This window comes from Cantharellus anzutake, assembly GCF_015039405.1.
Source record: "Cantharellus anzutake strain C23 chromosome Unknown EI90scaffold_45, whole genome shotgun sequence".
In the NCBI taxonomy this organism is placed as follows: domain Eukaryota; kingdom Fungi; phylum Basidiomycota; class Agaricomycetes; order Cantharellales; family Hydnaceae; genus Cantharellus; species Cantharellus anzutake.
In genome coordinates this window covers 423583-440923 of record NW_024066995.1, presented here as the reverse complement: position 1 = coordinate 440923, position 17341 = coordinate 423583, and the positions used below count along the sequence as shown (strand labels likewise).

At 49.3% G+C, this 17341-nt stretch overlaps 7 protein-coding genes across 7 annotated transcripts; 4 read left to right on the top strand and 3 right to left on the bottom strand.

The window, feature by feature from the left end:
* Positions 1-124: 124 nt before the first annotated feature.
* EI90DRAFT_1914262 (uncharacterized protein) lies at positions 125-757 on the bottom strand. Its single transcript, XM_039052328.1, has one exon. The coding sequence runs from the start codon at positions 561-563 to the stop codon at positions 210-212; it is 354 nt and encodes a 117-aa protein (XP_038913032.1). The 5' UTR covers positions 564-757; the 3' UTR covers positions 125-209.
* A 2415-nt stretch (positions 758-3172) lies between these two features.
* On the top strand, positions 3173-4063 carry EI90DRAFT_2929997 (uncharacterized protein; the record flags this gene model as incomplete). The annotated part of the gene is made up of 5 exons (XM_039055011.1): positions 3173-3265; positions 3332-3356; positions 3415-3501; positions 3563-3786; positions 3842-4063. 5 exons carry the CDS (start codon positions 3173-3175, stop codon positions 4061-4063), a joined length of 651 nt encoding a protein of 216 aa, XP_038913031.1.
* A 272-nt stretch (positions 4064-4335) lies between these two features.
* EI90DRAFT_3146492 (uncharacterized protein) lies at positions 4336-7436 on the top strand (the record flags this gene model as incomplete). The annotated part of the gene is made up of 15 exons (XM_039065418.1): positions 4336-4452; positions 4531-4619; positions 4674-4770; positions 4822-5094; positions 5151-5276; positions 5330-5508; positions 5529-5568; positions 5608-5680; positions 5741-5970; positions 6029-6136; positions 6191-6316; positions 6375-6481; positions 6530-6800; positions 6857-7022; positions 7078-7436. 15 exons carry the CDS (start codon positions 4336-4338, stop codon positions 7434-7436), a joined length of 2361 nt encoding a protein of 786 aa, XP_038913030.1.
* Positions 7437-9609: 2173 nt separating this feature from the next.
* Positions 9610-10376, bottom strand: EI90DRAFT_3146491 (GAF domain-like protein; the record flags this gene model as incomplete). The annotated part of the gene is made up of 4 exons (XM_039065417.1): positions 9610-9821; positions 9877-10056; positions 10098-10209; positions 10266-10376. 4 exons carry the CDS (start codon positions 10374-10376, stop codon positions 9610-9612), a joined length of 615 nt encoding a protein of 204 aa, XP_038913029.1.
* A 1706-nt stretch (positions 10377-12082) lies between these two features.
* Positions 12083-13456, top strand: EI90DRAFT_2999182 (ribosomal protein S2, flavodoxin-like domain-containing protein). Its single transcript, XM_039056281.1, has 3 exons — positions 12083-12393; positions 12458-13081; positions 13140-13456. The coding sequence occupies exons 1-3, from the start codon at positions 12261-12263 to the stop codon at positions 13247-13249; spliced, it is 867 nt and encodes a 288-aa protein (XP_038913028.1). The 5' UTR covers positions 12083-12260; the 3' UTR covers positions 13250-13456.
* EI90DRAFT_3146489 (ribonuclease H2 subunit A) lies at positions 13435-14707 on the bottom strand (the record flags this gene model as incomplete). Its single annotated transcript, XM_039065416.1, has 7 exons — positions 13435-13549; positions 13602-13940; positions 13991-14076; positions 14124-14244; positions 14296-14389; positions 14442-14508; positions 14558-14707. The coding sequence occupies 7 exons, from the start codon at positions 14705-14707 to the stop codon at positions 13435-13437; spliced, it is 972 nt and encodes a 323-aa protein (XP_038913027.1).
* EI90DRAFT_1912893 (DNA glycosylase) lies at positions 14676-16953 on the top strand. The gene is made up of 11 exons (XM_039052327.1): positions 14676-15372; positions 15422-15442; positions 15534-15635; positions 15686-15780; positions 15835-15947; positions 16000-16006; positions 16055-16125; positions 16182-16516; positions 16578-16648; positions 16701-16805; positions 16888-16953. Exons 1-10 carry the CDS (start codon positions 14828-14830, stop codon positions 16736-16738), a joined length of 1398 nt encoding a protein of 465 aa, XP_038913026.1. The 5' UTR covers positions 14676-14827; the 3' UTR covers positions 16739-16805; positions 16888-16953.
* The last annotated feature ends 388 nt before the right edge of the window (positions 16954-17341 follow it).

The window sequence follows — 17341 nt, the reverse complement described above, 5'->3', positions numbered from 1 at the left end:
AAGCAGGTACGGTTGGCGGGGTCGGCGATACACCGGGCATAGACAAATGTTTCTCCGAAGGTGAGGGGTCTGATGGTCTCTTGAATGTCGGTATGCGAGAACGGAAACGAGTTGGTGGAGAATGGGAAACTTGATCCTCATCGGTGTCATTATTATCGTCTAAAAACAACGTAGTCAATGACTTCCGTCGTGTTGTCGATTTGGGGTCTTCAGTGATGACGTATCATCAGGCCTCCAGATCTATGACCAGAACCGGGCTGTACGGAACGCGAACGGGCGGAATTATGTGATGAATGCAGCATGCTGCCCGCTCGGCTGGGGAGCTCGCAACGCGAATAGTCGTGTCGTGGAAAATAAGATGACCTTGAAGGGTAGGGTATTGAAGATAAGTTAAGCGTAGGCGGTGGTGCAGGTGACAGTGTTGTTTCAGGGTGCGGATAGGGATAATAAGGATAAGACGGTCGATGCTGCGGTGGATAGAGTGAGCGCATCGCCGGGTTTTCTGGTGGAGTTGCAGGACCACCGAAATTCGAGTGCGAAACCAAATAATTGATACTATGCATAACTTGAGCCAGGACATTGGGATCAGGGGGCCAAGAAGGATCACGGGCGAGGGGAAATGAAGGAAAAGGAGCCCGATACGAAGACGGGTGGTGAAGATGTGGCGTAGATGTGTTAATATTCGCACCGCCTTGCCGTGTTGGTATGCCTGTCCGGGCAGGAGTGTATCGGCTCCTCGATTTTCTATCGTTCTCAAGACTCACATACTGCGGTTCTACATCAGAGTAACGGTCCAATGGATCACAACTGTCACCATTGGGGGCGTCCTCAGGCTCAGGACTGGGGCCACGAGACTCTCGTTTCCGCTTCCTCACCGGCCGAAATTGCACGTCCGAATCGAATTCCTCGACGTGACTTGGCGTCGGAGATGCAGGTCGATCGGCAGAAGAGATGGATTGTCTGCAGCACTGTACTGAATTACAGGATCGAACTGGAGCACCTTTCGCGGTTTTCGCGACGAGGGTGATACCGTCGACCCTAATGAAGTCATGTCTACGGGCTCGACAGATGCATGAGATATGGGCGGAGTCTGGAGACACTGAGGATTGGGTTGGGGCACAGTGCGCTTTGGGGATAGCAGGTCCAATTGGGGGAGAGGAGAAAGAGACAGTGGGGATAAGGACAGAAATTTTTGAGGCGAAACTTCTGGGGGCCACCCTATCTCGATGGAGGGCTCACGGTGAGGGCTTGGCTTCCTCCTGGATACAGGTCTGAACGGGTGCGTGATAGGGATCGCGTGCGTGAACGAGGTTCCGAGTCAGATGAAAATCCCCTCAAAGATGAACTGCCAAAATCCGGTGAACGGGCGCAGGCCAGGGCCTGAGCAGGACGATGAAGTTTCCGGTGAGGCAAAGATTCTGGTGAAGACGGACTTGTTGGATACGGTGGGGTGCAAGCTAGGGATCTCGAGCGTTGACGGGTTTGGAGTGAAAGGAGGGTTTGGATAGACATGAACTGCGAGGATTTGGTGAAGATGCGCGGGGAGGTGGTGAAGGTGCACGGGATTTGGTCCTTGGATACCACGAGACAACGACCGACCTCGAAGGGCAGAGCCCACCAAGCTCAGCTCATCTGCACTTGTCTCGTCTTCCTCATCATTTAGTCGCTCCGACTCATCGCCCTGGCTTCCACCAATATCGCTACTCCCATCTTCCGCAATTTCCCCCTCGTTCTCGTTCACTTCACTTTCAGTGATTGTCATCGCATCAAGAGTGGCATCAATGTCACCCTCACGAGCCTTTCTCTCCGCCTCCGCACGAAGGAACTGGTCCAGGTTGTCCTTATCGTCCTGGGCCAATGAAGCAAAGGAGACATAAGATTTTGGAGGCGTTACCCGGGGCAGCGGTGGCGGGACTGCATATTGCTCGTCGATGCGCGACCACCCTTCAAAGTCTTCATCATCGTCACCATCGTCATCTTCATCCCACTGATCGTCGCCTGACACATGTCCATCTGCAAGTTCTTTTCAGCGCCACCGAAACATCCTATTTTCCATTTGCCATCAGGAGCCGACCTGATAACCCCAGTATCCTGTATGATATTGCCTGTGGCCAAGTCGACAATATCATCCTTAGCAAGATCCTTCGCATACTTGGCTTCTAATGAGTTCCAAATAGAGATGACACGCATAGACGACTGAAGACGCGCCCGGGACAGTGCGTCGGCCTCGGATGGCGCTGGGGAGCTCACGGAAGATGTCGACGCGGCAGAAGAGGCGTCAATACGTCTCTTCTTGGCAGGGGACGGAGTCTTGGACGCGCTGATCCCGCTGACAGTATAATGGGACAGGTTTAGAGGCTCCGGAAAGAATTTAGTGGATGTTGGATCGTGAATAACATTGGACATTTGAGTTGTTTTCTAAGGCACTAGCTATTTTAGGCACTCGCATGCTTGTGGATAAGTCTGATTCACGTACTCACACTGTCCGGGGCCGATACTTCTGCATATGCTGGCGCGTTCGATTCAGCAAACAACTTGTTGGTGGCAATTAAATAATCAGGGTGCGTTACGGTCACATGTCTCGCGCGAAATTGTTGTCACATATTCTGGCTTGAGTACTGATGACAGTGATGTGCAGGACATGACCGAAGCAACCGGTATATGGCCGGTGATGGTACAGGGATGAAGAGATCCTTAGCCCACCCTGACCCCGATTTCTCCAACCCGTAGATTGCCGAACGACAATCTCTTTGATATTGTTCCGTTCTCCAATAGCGAGAATATTTCTACGCGTGTTCAGTCTTTGTGAGCATTGCCTGGATAGTTTCTCTTCCATCTCTGCACTGTGGACCAGTCAGGGTCTTTCCGCGGCATTTGGGACAGAATGTCGCAGTCTTCTGGCCTCGACTTACCTACGTTGGCCTTTCCAGTCCTAAGCATATTTATAGATGCTTGCTCGGCTCAATGGCAACCCTCGTGATACAGTACCAGTCCAGGTCAATTTGTTATACTTGTTATACTAGTTGGCCCAGTGCTGTCTTCGTAAATGCAAGACAAGTGTATTAGGGTTATCACAAAAAAATTTTTTTCATTCTGGGTCCTCACTTTCTCATATGTCCATAAGAAAGGGTGAACGCAGCCCTCTGGCCCCCTCAGACTTGCTAGAAACATCATGTTGCTCTCGCTTCTCGGCCTTCTTGCATTTTGTGCCCTGGCTCAGGCGCACTTCACATTGGACTTCCCATATACTCGTGGATTTAACGAGGTCCGTGTGTTTCATATCATGCTCGCTCATGCAAGCAGCTGATTGTTGCTGTGAACCGTGGCCCAGGATAAAGAACCAACACCTCCTTGCGGTAAGTGCATGTGTTCCACTTCCAATCAGGCATACACTTAATCATTCGTTCACCTTAGGTGGGTATGGCGTGAACGGAACACGCACACCCTTCCCCTTGAACGGAGGTTTTATTTCGTACTCGAGTTTTCATGCCCAGGCTACCAGTTGGTGTCTGCCTATTTCTCGGCGATTCGGACGCTGCTCACTTTGCATGACCATTGCTAGCCGTTGCTGGGATTTCATTCTTGTCAAACCCAACGTCCCTCAAAGACTTCAACACGACGACTAATGGCACTACATATCCCCTTCTGGTTCCGCAATGGAACACCACCACACTAGGATCCTACTGTGTGCACGTCAACGTGGCAAGTTTGGGCCTACCTATTGGCAACGGCCAGAATGCTACTATTGTTGTGGTTTTCAACGGAGGCGATGGTGTTCTTTACCAGGTGGGTTACATGACACAGTTGACATTCATTTAAAAACAATGCTTCGTTGTTTCAGTGCTCCGATGTCGTATTGCTTTCAAACTACACTATCCCTTCGTCCATTTCATGCACATCGGTGAGCAGCATCATCGGAGGATCTACGACAGCCTCGCCATCGGGCACGAAGACATCAACTAGCACCTCAACTTCTAAGCAGGGCGCTGCCGTCGTCGAGGCACCTATCAACATTTTCTTGGCCGTTGTTGGGTTTGTTGGCTCTATGATGGTATCTTTCTAGATGGCCACGCATAAAACATCCATAAATTCAGTAAATTCCCAGTCTGTACATGCGATTTCTTTTTTGAATATTCAGTCAAGTTGTTTGGTTTTGTGAGGTATTGTTTGGTCCGACTCCCATGGGTTGTCCATCTTCGTGTCTGTAATCTGACTCTTGGGAATTGGATGAGAATAAGAGCTTCAAATCTGTTGTTAAAGCTTCTACAACGGATTTCAGCAACAAGATTCACGATCAGAACAATACATTTCACTCAGTTCCCAAACCAGGGCAAAATGACAGATACAGCAAACTCCTTAGAGAAGGGCAGTGGGCAGCCCGATTGGATTAAGCCCATCCCTAGGACGCCTGAGCCTGTCCTGCGGGTCTATAACTCCATGACAAAATCGAAAGTTCGCTTGTAACGCACCTCTTTGGCTGGCGCCAAGCCGGTCCCCATGACTCGTCTGACTTTCCGATCGTGAAATTAGGATGTCTTCGTCCCTATGAATGGACGGTTGATCAAGTGGTACAATTGCGGTCCTACCGTCTACGATGCCTCTCATCTTGGGCACGCGAGGTGCGGACATACCACTTGCCTTCGGTTCACAGCGCCTAAGCTGACGGTCCACAGAAACTACGTGACACAAGATATCATTCGACGAATATTGACAGATTACTTTGGATACGACATTCATTTCGTTATGAATGTTACAGATATCGATGATAAGGTCCCCTACATTTCATTCCGGTATTCCACTCACGACTGATACAATATGCAGATCATCCAACGAGCCAGACACTTGTACCTAGTTAAGAGACTGCGCGATCAGTCTAACTCTTTAGACGACTCTTTGATAGCTGATGTGAAGCGTGCCTTCGCGTCGTATCTTCAATCGAAGCTTGTCGGATCACTCTCACCTGAAGACGTACCTCGGCGCGGGGAGGAAAATGCTGTATGGGTGGAGCTTTTCCAAAAAGCCAAGTCAGATCCTGCATGGACTGAGGCCGGGACAGAGCGTGATGAAAAATTCTCAATGCATATAACCTCTCTTGTGAGTTCCTGCGTCATCAATCTGAATATCTATATGCTCACGTTGCTTTCTGAAAGAACACTACATTTAATGCATTGGAAGTCGCTACGGAAGACCTGTCATCAGGCCGTACTGGAAAGGATCGCGCAGAAGCCCTTATCGATTCTTCCTCAGACATCCTTGGACCATACTTGGACTCACAAGTACGCACCAACATGGTAGATACAGAAAGAAGGCTTACTGTCTCCTTGGAAAGTTCAAAGCAGAGGTGAAAGACCACAGCATCTTCCGTTCCCTCGCTGCATATTGGGAAGGCGAATTCATGGCCGATATGAACCGCTTGAAGGTGGCACCACCCGACGCCTTGACTCGTGTGACAGAATATGTCCCCGAGATTGTGACCTTTGTAGAGAAGATAATACAGAGGGGATACGCGTACCCGGTGGTGATGGAAGCGTGTACTTTGACACCACGGCTTTCGATGGGGCAAAGCGGGTCAGCGCTACCGCGGCAAATTCAGAAGGCACAGTAGAGGAATGGAGCCATTTCTATGCCAAACTCATGCCGTGGAATAAAGGGGACAAAGAGCTGTTAGAAGAAGGCGAAGGTGAGGGTGTCTTCTTTACGAAACTTCCACTTTGCTCATTAGGTTTGATCACCTCGCCAGGTGCTCTGACAAGTGGAAAAGGGAAACGATCCGCTGTAGACTTTGCCTTATGGAAAGCCTCGAAGCCGGGAGAACCCGCATGGCCATCGCCCTGGGGTGAAGGGAGGCCAGGATGGCACATTGAGTGCTCCGTTATGGCCACCGAGCTTCTAGGCGACAACATGGACATTCACTCCGGTGGCATTGACTTGGCCTTCCCTCACCATGACAATGAAATTGCTCAGTCCGAGGTGGGGAGGGGTGTCAAGTTGAAGTTGAAGTGTTTCTCTGATAGGATGTCAACTTTAGGCGTTCCATGATTGTCGTCAATGGGTGAACTATTTTCTGCATACTGGTCATCTGCACATTGAAGGGTTAAAGATGAGCAAATCGCTGAAAAACTTCATCACCATACGGGTAAGGAGTACCCCTTCCTGTCGAACCGCACTCCTTTTTCATCCGTCCTTGCAGGAAGCATTGAACCTATACACCGCTCGACAATTGCGACTTGCATTTCTTGGACACCTGTGGAATGCCAAGATGGACTTCAGAGGAAGTGCGATAGCAGAAACGAAGGCTATTGAGGCGACCTTTGACGTGCGTGCCCTTCGCAGTCCTACATTTCAGTGGGAAAAAAGTGACCTATCAACACCAGAATTTCTTTACCGTTGTGAAAGCTTTAATCAATGAGGCTAACGTTTCGGAAAAAAAACTAGAGTTTCGTCACCATTATAACGCCCCAGAGCGAGAACTCACCGAAGCGTGAGCAAATTTCTTTACGGACCCTTACTCGTGTCTAATCTCCTATAGTTTACACCAGACACAGCATGCGTTGAGAGAAGCTCTTTGCGACTCTTTCAATACCCCAGAAGCTTTAGCACGACTTAATTCCCTCGTGTCTCTCACCAATGTTTATTTAGGCAGGGGTCGTTCGAATGTCAACATCGACGTCGTCAAGAAAGTTGCTGCATGGGTCACAAAGATGTTGCGGGTATTTGGTCTAGGAGAGGGACCACTACCCTTGAACGGTATCGGCTGGGGCACCGTAAGTAGTTCACAAGAAACGGACGGGCCGATTGATGTAAGCGAGAGGTTCTGGAGTCCCTGGTCCTGGTCTGACCCTTGATAATTTCACAGCGGGAGGCGATGTTGACGCCATACATCAGCGTGTTGTCTCGATTTAGAGATGATGTGCGAAGATTAGCGATTTCCCAAGCCCCGGCTAAAGAGATCCTTTCTCTATCTGATCGCTTGCGAGATCAAGATCTTGTCCCACTCGGAGTTGCATTGGATGACCAGGAAGGTAAGAATTCAGCCTTTCATAACCATGACCATGCCCTTGGCTAATCACCTGATAGATGGGAGAGCTTTGGTTAAACTTGTTGACCCTGTGACTCTTGTGCGCGCACGGGAGGAGAAAAATGCAGCATTGGCTGAGAAAGCAGCGAAAAAAGCTGCTCAAGCTGAAGCCGACAAGGCAAAAAAGCTAGCTAAATTAGAACGAGGAAAACTGGATCCCCTAGACATGTTCAAACCTCCCCACGAACCCGAAGGGACTTATGGCATTTGGGACGAAAATGGACTGCCACTGACCGATGCACAAGGGGTGGAGATTCCCAAATCACGCAGGAAGAAGTTAACAAAATTATGGGACGAACAAAAGAAGTTGCATGCCGATTACCTGGCATGGACGAAGGCCCAATCTACCGAGCCGTAACGTTGGACATTCCGGCCCACGTAATGTAGAAATCACGCAGACTTTTCCCCCTGCGATGTCATTCTCGCAGGATTTGAGAATGGGAGCCACAATGCCATCTAGTCCACGTTTATCATCCTAGTCAAAATCATTCAATACAAGACACAATACCAAGAACGGTCTTACTAGCAGATCAGTAGCAGGAACCAGTATCATCTTGTGGCCGACAATGTGTCGGCACATGCGCCTTTGAGCATGAATGAATTGAGCAAGGGCGAACGGCCCAAGAAGCGAGGGCGTTTTCTTCATCCGAAGAATCAAACAGCTCGGCATCTAGTAAAACCCTCGTCGTGCCCATGCCTTTTGGGAGTGTGTAGAAGTATCTATACGACAGAAACCAATCGAAACAAGAACATTCAATAGCCCGCAGCTGATTGTCCGCGTAGTTTTATCACACCTAACAAGCCCCGCAAACAACGCAAAGATGAGGGAATGTCGACTCATACTTGAGGGTGGACAAGTCGCCCAGAAAATCACCACCGCACGGGTATGGAGGTTTCCCTTCCTAACTCATTTTTCCTCGCGGGAATCATCACTCGAGAGTGGTGCACAAGTTAATCTAGCTAGTCAATGAGGCAATGTCTCGGAAATGAAACCATCGGCACCGTAATCCCCCGGGGCGCGAACTCGCAGGACTAGTGTGGGCAATGACACTTGTGCCCTTTCAATACGCCAAGGGCCCCAGCACCCAATTCCCTTGTCTCTTCCCATTGCTTACATAGTTGAGGGATAGTTCGATTAAGGTCATGTCGTCAAGAAAGTTCCCGTTTGAATAAGGAAAGTGTTGCGGGTGTCCGGTCCCGGAGAAGACTTACCACCGGCAAATAGAAGCGACTGGCCAGGGCCCTTGTCTCTATATATGGGGTTGCATTGGACGACCAGGAATGCAAGAATCTCGTGCTGTGACTCATTGGCTGACAGCTGGGCACCCTGTGACCCTTGTGGGAGAGGGAAAAAATGCAACATCGACACAGGAGGCAGGAGAGAAAGCCACTCAAGCGGGTTTCGATGGGTCAAACAAGATTGTAAGGAGGAACTGACTCCCCCTTACACACCCATCCGCGCCACCCCACGAAACTTATGGGGGCTGGGATGAAAACGGACTGCGACTGCCATTAACCGACGGACAAGGCGTGGAGACCCTCAAACCGCGCAGGGAGCTGACTCAATTATGGGACGAACCGGAGAAATTGTATGCCAGTTGTCTGGCATGGCTGAGAAGCCATAGCCTTGAGTTTGGACTTCCTATCAGGCCAACGTATATGAATTTCAAACGACTTTTGCCTCTGTGGCGTCAACTGAACCCCGATTACGACATTGAACACTGAGGTCTGCGATGCTCTCTAAGCTCTCTGATCCCTGTTTATCATCAAAACCGTTCAATATAAAAGTCAAGAACGCCAAGGGTGGTCTCGCCTGCAGGCAGATCCCTTCGTATCAAAAGAATCGACCGAAATGACCAGGATACTTGTGCGCATCGGTAGGGGTATTAGATCGTGCATGGGCGGACAGAGGATTGGCGCGTGTTGCCCACCAACATCAGGGACTACTGTCGTGTGGCCAACAAACGCGTCGGCACGTACGCCTTTGCCTGCCCGAGTATAAATAACGAGCATGCGAGTTTTCCTAAAAACGACCCAGGGAGAAGTAAACGAGGGAGGTCGGGATCCCCCTTCTTTCCAGGAAACAGCACAGCCTCCAGGTCAAACCCGACCTACCAGCATCATACTTTAAGAATGATATCGAAGCACCCACAAGAGAGAAATGTTGTGAGACAGCATCACAACCGGGTAAGAATCCAGCCTTCCCCTCCGATGATGATGCCTGTGACTGATTGTTTGATAAGCACAGTCAAATCCGCTAACCTCGGACTCCCATGCACGCACGAGAGGAAATCATTAGCAGAGGACGCGGGAAGAAAGCCGCTCAAATTGAATCCGATAAGGCCAACAAGCTGGCTAGGAACTGAATCCCTTGGCATCCCAAACTCACGGAAGCCAGGGACCACCACTGGTGTGGAGACTCCCAAATCGTGCAGGAAGAAGCCGACAGAATTATGAACAGATATTGAGCGATGTTGACCTGTTATCAGGATGAACAAATTAGATTACAAATGATTCTTGTCCCTGTGACGTCATGTACAGTCCCAATCGCAGGATTGGACGATGAGGTCTGCAATGTGCTCTAGTCCGCGTTTATCATCATCGTCAAAACCATTCAATATGAGAGAGTCTAAGTCAAGAACGCCAAGGGCGGTCTCGCCTGCAGGCAGATCCCTTCGTATCAAAGGAATGACTATCTCGCTTTTGGTCTCACCATCGCAAGCGATATGACCAGGATACTTATCTGCACCAATAGGGGCTATTAAATGATGCATGGATGGACAGAGTGTTTTGCTCACCGACATCAGGAACCACCACTGTCGTGCGGTGAACAAACGCGTCGGCACATACACCTTTGCCTGCCTGAGTATGAATAAATTGGCATGCGGGCTTTCCTGAGAACGGTCCAAGCAGAAGTAAACGAGGAAGCTTGGGATCCCTCTTCTTTCCGGGAAACAACTCAGCATCCAAGTAAAACCCTGCCAGCATCATGCTTCTAGAATATTATCAAGGCACCTACTGGAGAAAAACATACCAGACCAATTCACGGCTCGATCGGCAGGACCGAAATGAGCGGGGAATGCAAGTAATGAATTATAGATCAATGAAGCGGCATTCGATAAGTTAGAGACCTCCATCCGACCTTGAGAGTTATTCGGGTTCAACAGATTACACCAACCACACTCACCCAATTTCGTTCGCCTTCGAGAAGAGCTCCCAACTGCATGTACACATGGTACCAAAATGCTTCTTTGGTAGCAATGTGCTGCGGCACCAGGCTAGCATCGGCATGAGGCATTTGAACCAATGACAAATAGCAAACGCTTGTTGTGACTTGTTGACAGTTAAGAAGTTTTGGCTTGTGCGCAACGGGTGACTCGAAGCAGCAAAGTGGGTGGCGACGAAAGTCGAGGCCTCTGAGATATCGGAGGCGACCCGGTAAATACGTTTTAGGTGGAGCAGGGGGCGGTGGTGGGTGACGCTGAAAATACAGAAGAGAGCAACAGTCGAGGAGAGAAGTTACTCTGCACACAGAGTCACTAACCACTCCAGACTCCTTCCCAGTCGCTCACATGATTTCTCCGAAGTTTAGCCGCAACTTACGTTGCCTCCGAAGCTCGACAGATTTCGGAGGCAACGTAAGTTGCGGCTAAACCTCGGAGAAATCATGTGAGCGACTGGGAAGGAGTCTGTAACCACTCCCGATATTACGCAATTGGCGACGCTGAAAATTTGTCATCATCTTCCCTTTTGGGTTGTTTCCTTTTCTTTACATGCTTTCTTTTACGTCATCTTGCCTGTCCCTTCTGTCCCTTTACTTTCCTTCCACCATTTCCGCTCCCACTAGCTTAAAGTCTCGGTTTAATCATATGCTTTTTCTTCCTCTTGCACGCGACAATGTCACGCATGCATTAAAAGGTGTCAACGTGCTTGGTGATGTTCCCAAGTCTGACTATTCCATCGTCTGTCCTTGCGCTGGTTCCACTGTGATTTGTCGCCATACCACCTTCTTTTTCGCTTTGCCTTTAGATAATTCCAGACTCCGAATGACTGGAAAAATTGGATTGTGTTTGTCGGATGTCTGCATTCCAATTAAACACATATTTTTATAGCCTAAGTATATTTGCGAAACGAACTGAAAAAAAATAGAAGTAGATTCATGCTGGGACGGGCGAAAGGAAACAAGGGCTGTGCAGAGTCAAGCGAAGCGCGAAGCGCAAGCACTCTAGTTACTGAAAGGGAAGCACTAAATACCCGGGATCCTACCCACAAAAGGTAACCGAAAGTCACAACACCTTCACCTTTAGTAAGACCGAATACTTACATTCGGGAATAAACGGTTGAACTGTTAAAAAACAGGGGGTCAGAAAGAAGAAAGGCAGACAATAAACCGGAGAAAAAAGGGCATGCCAGAAAGGACAGGTTGGTGTGTGTAGCGGACGCAAAGTGCTGAAACGAATGCGCTAGTCAGCACGAAGAAGCACAGAGGCCGAAGCGCAGGTGAGCGCGAAGGCACGGAGGCTGAAGCGTCCAGCAGGACGCGAGCAAAGAAAAGAATGTAGCCAAAAAAAAAGACAACAAAAAAGGCCTAAAAAAATACCATGAGATGATAAGAGATACAAAGCGAGTTCAGAGAGAATCCAGGTGTGCGGCGGACACGAGGAAAACTGGAATGCTAAGACCCGGGGCACACAAATTTCATTTAATCTCGTTCCTCCATTAATTCCCAAATGATCTGGAATACTAACAGTGGCCGGGACGTCTCCACAGATTGAGAGAATTTGCGGCTTACCGTATTTACTTTTGATTGTTGGCCACCTGCAGCAAATCAACTATTCGAGCCGTACTTGCAATTCGTGCATAGCAGTCATGTCCATCAACATCCAGCGAAGAGATGAAATTCCAACAAGGGTACGCATTAAGCGCCGAGCGCGTGTTGCCTAAATTGGAACGCATTGAATCCGGTTAACCTGAATTCGGACTCTAATCGTTTCGGTCGACGTTCTCGAAATTCTGTAAGTATCTTCACCTGTTCGAGACTTCTTGATGGCATCCTAGGCGTATCCGGGCCCGTTGGGGTGGGATTTGAGCTGTCGGAATGAGATTGCTGTCTGGATGTCAAAGTTGTGGCATGGATGCATTCTGAACTTGATTCTGATTCTCTCTCACTTTGTAGTCCATAATGTCAAAACTTCCCCCAATCCTTGCTCCTAGCGATGAGGATATTCAGCTGCTCTTGTCAGCTCAGTCGCACATTGGCACCAAAAACTGCGACAGGAGCATGATCCCATATGTCTGGAAGCGTCGTGCTGATGGTATGTCAAGGAAGCCAGGATTATGACTCGATGGAATTCATATAGCTGTGTGGTTCCTGTACAGGAATCCATCTTATAAATATTGGAAAGACATGGGAGAAGCTGATTTTGGCTGCCCGTATAATCGCTCCCATGGCACCTGAAGATGTTGTTGTTCTCAGCGTGCGGCCATATGGGCATCGCGCCGTCCTCAAGTTTGCATCTCACACTGGTGCTCAAGCTGTTACTGGCCGCTTTACTCCTGGCTCCTTCACCAACACCGCTACACGCTCATTCAGAGAGCCTCGCATCATTATTGTTACCGATCCCCGTGTCGATCAACAAGCCATTCGTGAGGGTTCATATGTTAACGTCCCTGTCATTGCTTTCTGCGATACAGACGCACCTCTGAAATATGTTGATGTTGCCATCCCGATTAACAACAAAGGGCGGCACTCGATTGGTCTCATGTGGTGGTTCCTTGCCCGTGAGGTCCTCCGACTTCGTGGGACTGTCTCACGTTCGCAACCATGGGATGTGATGCCTGATATGTTTTTCTATCGTGACCCTGACGAGGCTGATAAGGAGCAGCAGGATGCTGCTGCCGCGAAGGCTACAGCAGCGCTCATTCCCGAAGAACCTGCAGCTGGTGGTGGTGGATTAGATTGGGATCCCTCCGTACCAACCCAACCCGGCTTTACTTCTGAGGGTAAGTGGGACCCCTTCGTGAAATTGATATATCATGTCCTAATACCTTAACCCTTTAGCTCCGGGTCTCGATTGGGCCGATGCTACCGCTCCCACAACTGACTGGGCGGCGGACGCCACCGGTGGTTGGGGCGACTCTACTCAGGCACAGGCTCCCCCTGCCTGGTAATCAAGCCCATACTAAAATCCCCATTTCTCCATGCACTGGTGTAATACGTTGGTTGACAACATTCGCCCGATGCCTGCAGCCTCATTTATATTTGTATGAGACTATGACACATGCTTTCTTTATGGGAATGAAAATTTCCTCCGACTCTGAAACTAGCAGGGTATAATAGTTATCCATAAAATTACTCATAAGTCCGCGATACTCTTCAATCCCACTTCCTTTGCCAAAGCGCACCTGCCCTTTTCCTTGGGGTTGACGCTACTGAAGGCTTTTGCGAGACTTTTCTGGTCTTCATCGACCCTGGTTTTGGTGCGATCAATTCTGAGATTGTTTGAAATGCAACAATACATACCACGTAACAGGGTGCGCGTCTTTGTCTAATTTCAACTTGACCGTTGCCCAGCTAAATCGCGCGATACTGGGTAGCCAAACGTCTTGTCCATGGTAGAGATAAGCCATTCCTTCGTCTTTGGGTCTGGGAGCAATATCGTTGTCAATAGCGCGATAACATCTTCCGAAACCACTACCTGACGGATAACCACTTCCTCGCTCTTGGGTCACCCATTTCGGTGGGATGTGAGAAAACGATCTAGGTGCTTCCTCGTACACCCAATTCTCTATCCAAGCATCGCGAGTCACCTTGGCAGCTATACTGGCAGCACTGACAATCGGGTATGTTGCATCCGCTTTCCTGAGAGAAGAGTGAGGGCTCGATTCCGAGAACTAGCAACCCGAGCTTACGGCTCAACCGTTATCTCAATGCCGGGAAATAACTCTGACAGATATGATTGGTACTTGGCGGAGGGGCCCAATGCATCGACATACATCTTAGCCAGTCAGATACGCTTCAGAATTCAAAAAAAAAAGTGCTAACTTCAGCTATGTCTATTCCAGCAGAAAGAACCTCTCGTATCAGAAGTACGGTAGCATTTTCGCTCTGGGTATTAAGATTCGTTGGTGGAAGCTTCAGCATGCCACTCGATATTGCCTGTGGACTGATAACTTCATGTGAATAGCGTTTGCCAACATTAAACAAAAACCTGAACCTTATAACTCGAACAGACCAGCCGAGATCCGATGGTTCAGAGGACAGTTTGTTTAGCAGTGCCTCTCGTGTCGACGAAGCCAGTGTCTTAGAGTCTGCACGGATGAAATCATCGGACCAGATTAGCGCTGCAGTGAAATACAGCACCTGCAAAACCCATCGTTTCCAATTTTGGCTTATACTCAATAGGACAGTATGCAATTCCATACACGAGCTATCCAATAGCATGCAATAGAGTCAGGAATAGAGGCAAGGCAACTTACTGGACCTAAAACTGGACCGCGCCCTGCCTCGTCCACGCCAAGAAGATAGCGGCCTGGCGTTGTTGGTGTTGGAGAATGATGCGTGTACGAATTCATGAGGGGAGATCCTTCGGCTACACCGGGTGGGCCAAACGAATCTCCTGCTGTCATAAGAGTATCAGGTGTTGCTGCTGGTTCAGTTGCTGCCATGTTATAGAATTCGTGACGCGTTCGTGTTGTTGTGCAATATTGACGTGGAGGGTCCCAAGTGTGTGAACCTGGCGGTGCCGAATGTGGAGGGCTTGCTTCCTGGTGCTTGGACACTTTGAGAAAAGTCGACCTTCGTTCACCATCAGAATGCCGACGACTCGTTCTTCATCTCGCTCCGTACCTTCGATGCGTGATAATGCCGCTCCTACTCCACGTAGAAAGCGAAAGATCACCGAGATCCCGAATGACTCAAATCAGAGCATGAGTGAGGAGGTTGCAAAGCCTGCACGCACAAAGCGAGCGAGGTCAGGGAATGAGACCCATGGTGCATATAAAATTGGGGAATCCTCACCAGAGACGTCTAAATCACCGCAAAAGAAGCCTTCTTCGCCTCGAAAAAGATCCGGAGCAAAGCCAGTCGAAGATGAGTCTGTATTCCCCAAGCCGTTTGTGCCAAAATATTTTTTGGATCTCGACCCAAACACAACCGTTATACCTGCGCGCCTGTCGTTTGATTTTGAGGAAGCGAAGGCCCATTTGATCGCGGCTGACGTCCGCTTTGAAGAGGTGTTCAGAAAACTGAAGTGTAGGCCATTCGAGAATCCCGAGCCTGTTAACCCCTTTAGGTGCGAAATTTCCGCTTGGATATTCTGATGGACTCATATACCCCATTAGGACGCTGGTTGTTTCTATTCTGTAAGGGTTCTTCATAAAGCATAACGGCATCTCGGCATATGAAGCTGATGCGCTGTATGAATTCGGTGACTATATGCTTCTATGCATCTAGTGGTCAACAGATCTCGTGGCTCGCCGCCCGATCCATCACGCACAAGTTCCTACGACTTTATGACTCCTCATTACCTGAAAAGCCTCCTGCTCATGGAGAAAAGTTGGTGCAACCGGTCACTCCCGCTAACACCTCGCTAAACATGAATGAAGGCCACATACCTTCTTCCCTACTCCTGGGGAAGTGGCTACTACGGATATCACTATCCTCCGCAGTGCTGGTCTTAGTCAACGGAAAGCAGAATATGGCAAGGCCCTGGTTCTCAGTATGCCGTGTTTTCTGCTGACTCACGAGAACTCAGTTATCGATTTGGCAACCCACTTCGTTGACGGAAGGCTTTCAGCTGTACGGCTTGCTCAAGCCGACGACGAGGTCATGGAACAAGATTTAATATCAGTGAGAGGGATAGGCAAAGTGAGTCCTCTTCCAGCGTCTATTTATTCCACGATTTGAGAGTTGTCCGCAGTGGACCGGTCAGTTCAACTTGCTGTCGGCATCCCCGATATGCTGATATCATTCAGTTCAAATGTTCGCCATGTTCTCACTGCGGAGACCGGATGTACTGGCAGTCGGAGACTTGGGTCTTCAAAAGGTCCGTCCATGACTATTGGCCCATCCTCGGTTTAACGCCGTCTCCGACTGGCCTAGGGCATCCTACGTTGGGTGCTCTCAAGTTATACCGGAGGCTCCCTAACCATCCAGCCAACAAAACTGCCCAAAGCGCCCGATGACCAGGATGATCCTTCACCGCAATCTCAATCTGGAGACATGTCCACAACGGATGATGCCCAGCAAAGTGTAGTCCCAGACGACGCGCCTGCGCTCCCGCCAGTTTCAACGGGAGTTGCTGAGCCCATTCCTCCACCGAGTCCCATCAAGGGACGTCGTCCAGCCGAGGGAGAAGAGGGTAGGAAGGATGTTGAGTTACCGCCCGGCGTGACGCTTGACGAAGTCAAGCGACGACTAAATGGGAAAAAACCAAAGTGAGCTTGTTGTATCGCCTCTGCTTCCATGGAGCACTAATCTATTGGGTTGCTCTCCAAGTAAAAATTACTATGTTAGTCCGGAGGAGTTTGAGTTCCTCACGAAAGACTGGGCACCATATCGTTCACTAGGTCAGTAGCTCGTTCGCGCAGTATTCCTATCAGCTATGGATGAACGTTGCAGGATGCTACTATCTTTGGGCCCTTGGCGAAGACACCTGAGGGACACTTATATAGAGGGCCCCCCACCTAGAGGTCCTCTCAATTCGAATCTTAGATGTCATAGAATGTGGGCTTTCTACATGTTCTGGATCGCGGGGCGAATGGTGTGCAAGATTATTTATCAAGCTCTTCCTCACAATCGTCGTCAGAACATTCCTCCATGACGAATGGAATCTATCTGCAGTTCATAAATGTACCATATTTCGTGAAGGGCAAGAAACTTCCTGAAGGACCTCTGACGGTGAATAGATCCCATGGTGACTTTCAGCGACAATGTACGTATCGTAATAAGTGCCCTCCTGTCTCCTGGCTAGATATGCTGAGGTTGATCTGCTTGCAATGGGCAAATGCTCAATTCCTATATATATGTGGCCGGAGTCCAACAGTCCTGGAGAACATTGCGCGTGCGTTCGGAAGGCTGTAGCCTTGAAATCGTTCTGATTTTAGTTACACCCATTTGTACTGAGGTTGCCTCTAGGCGTGGTCGACAGCCTAGCCAAAGGACTAGAGACGCTCCCGGGGTGGGAAAATTAGGAACAAGGTTAGGAGGGTACGAAAAAAAAAATTGTTCCCCTGGTAACAAGTGCGTACACTCACTTTTAT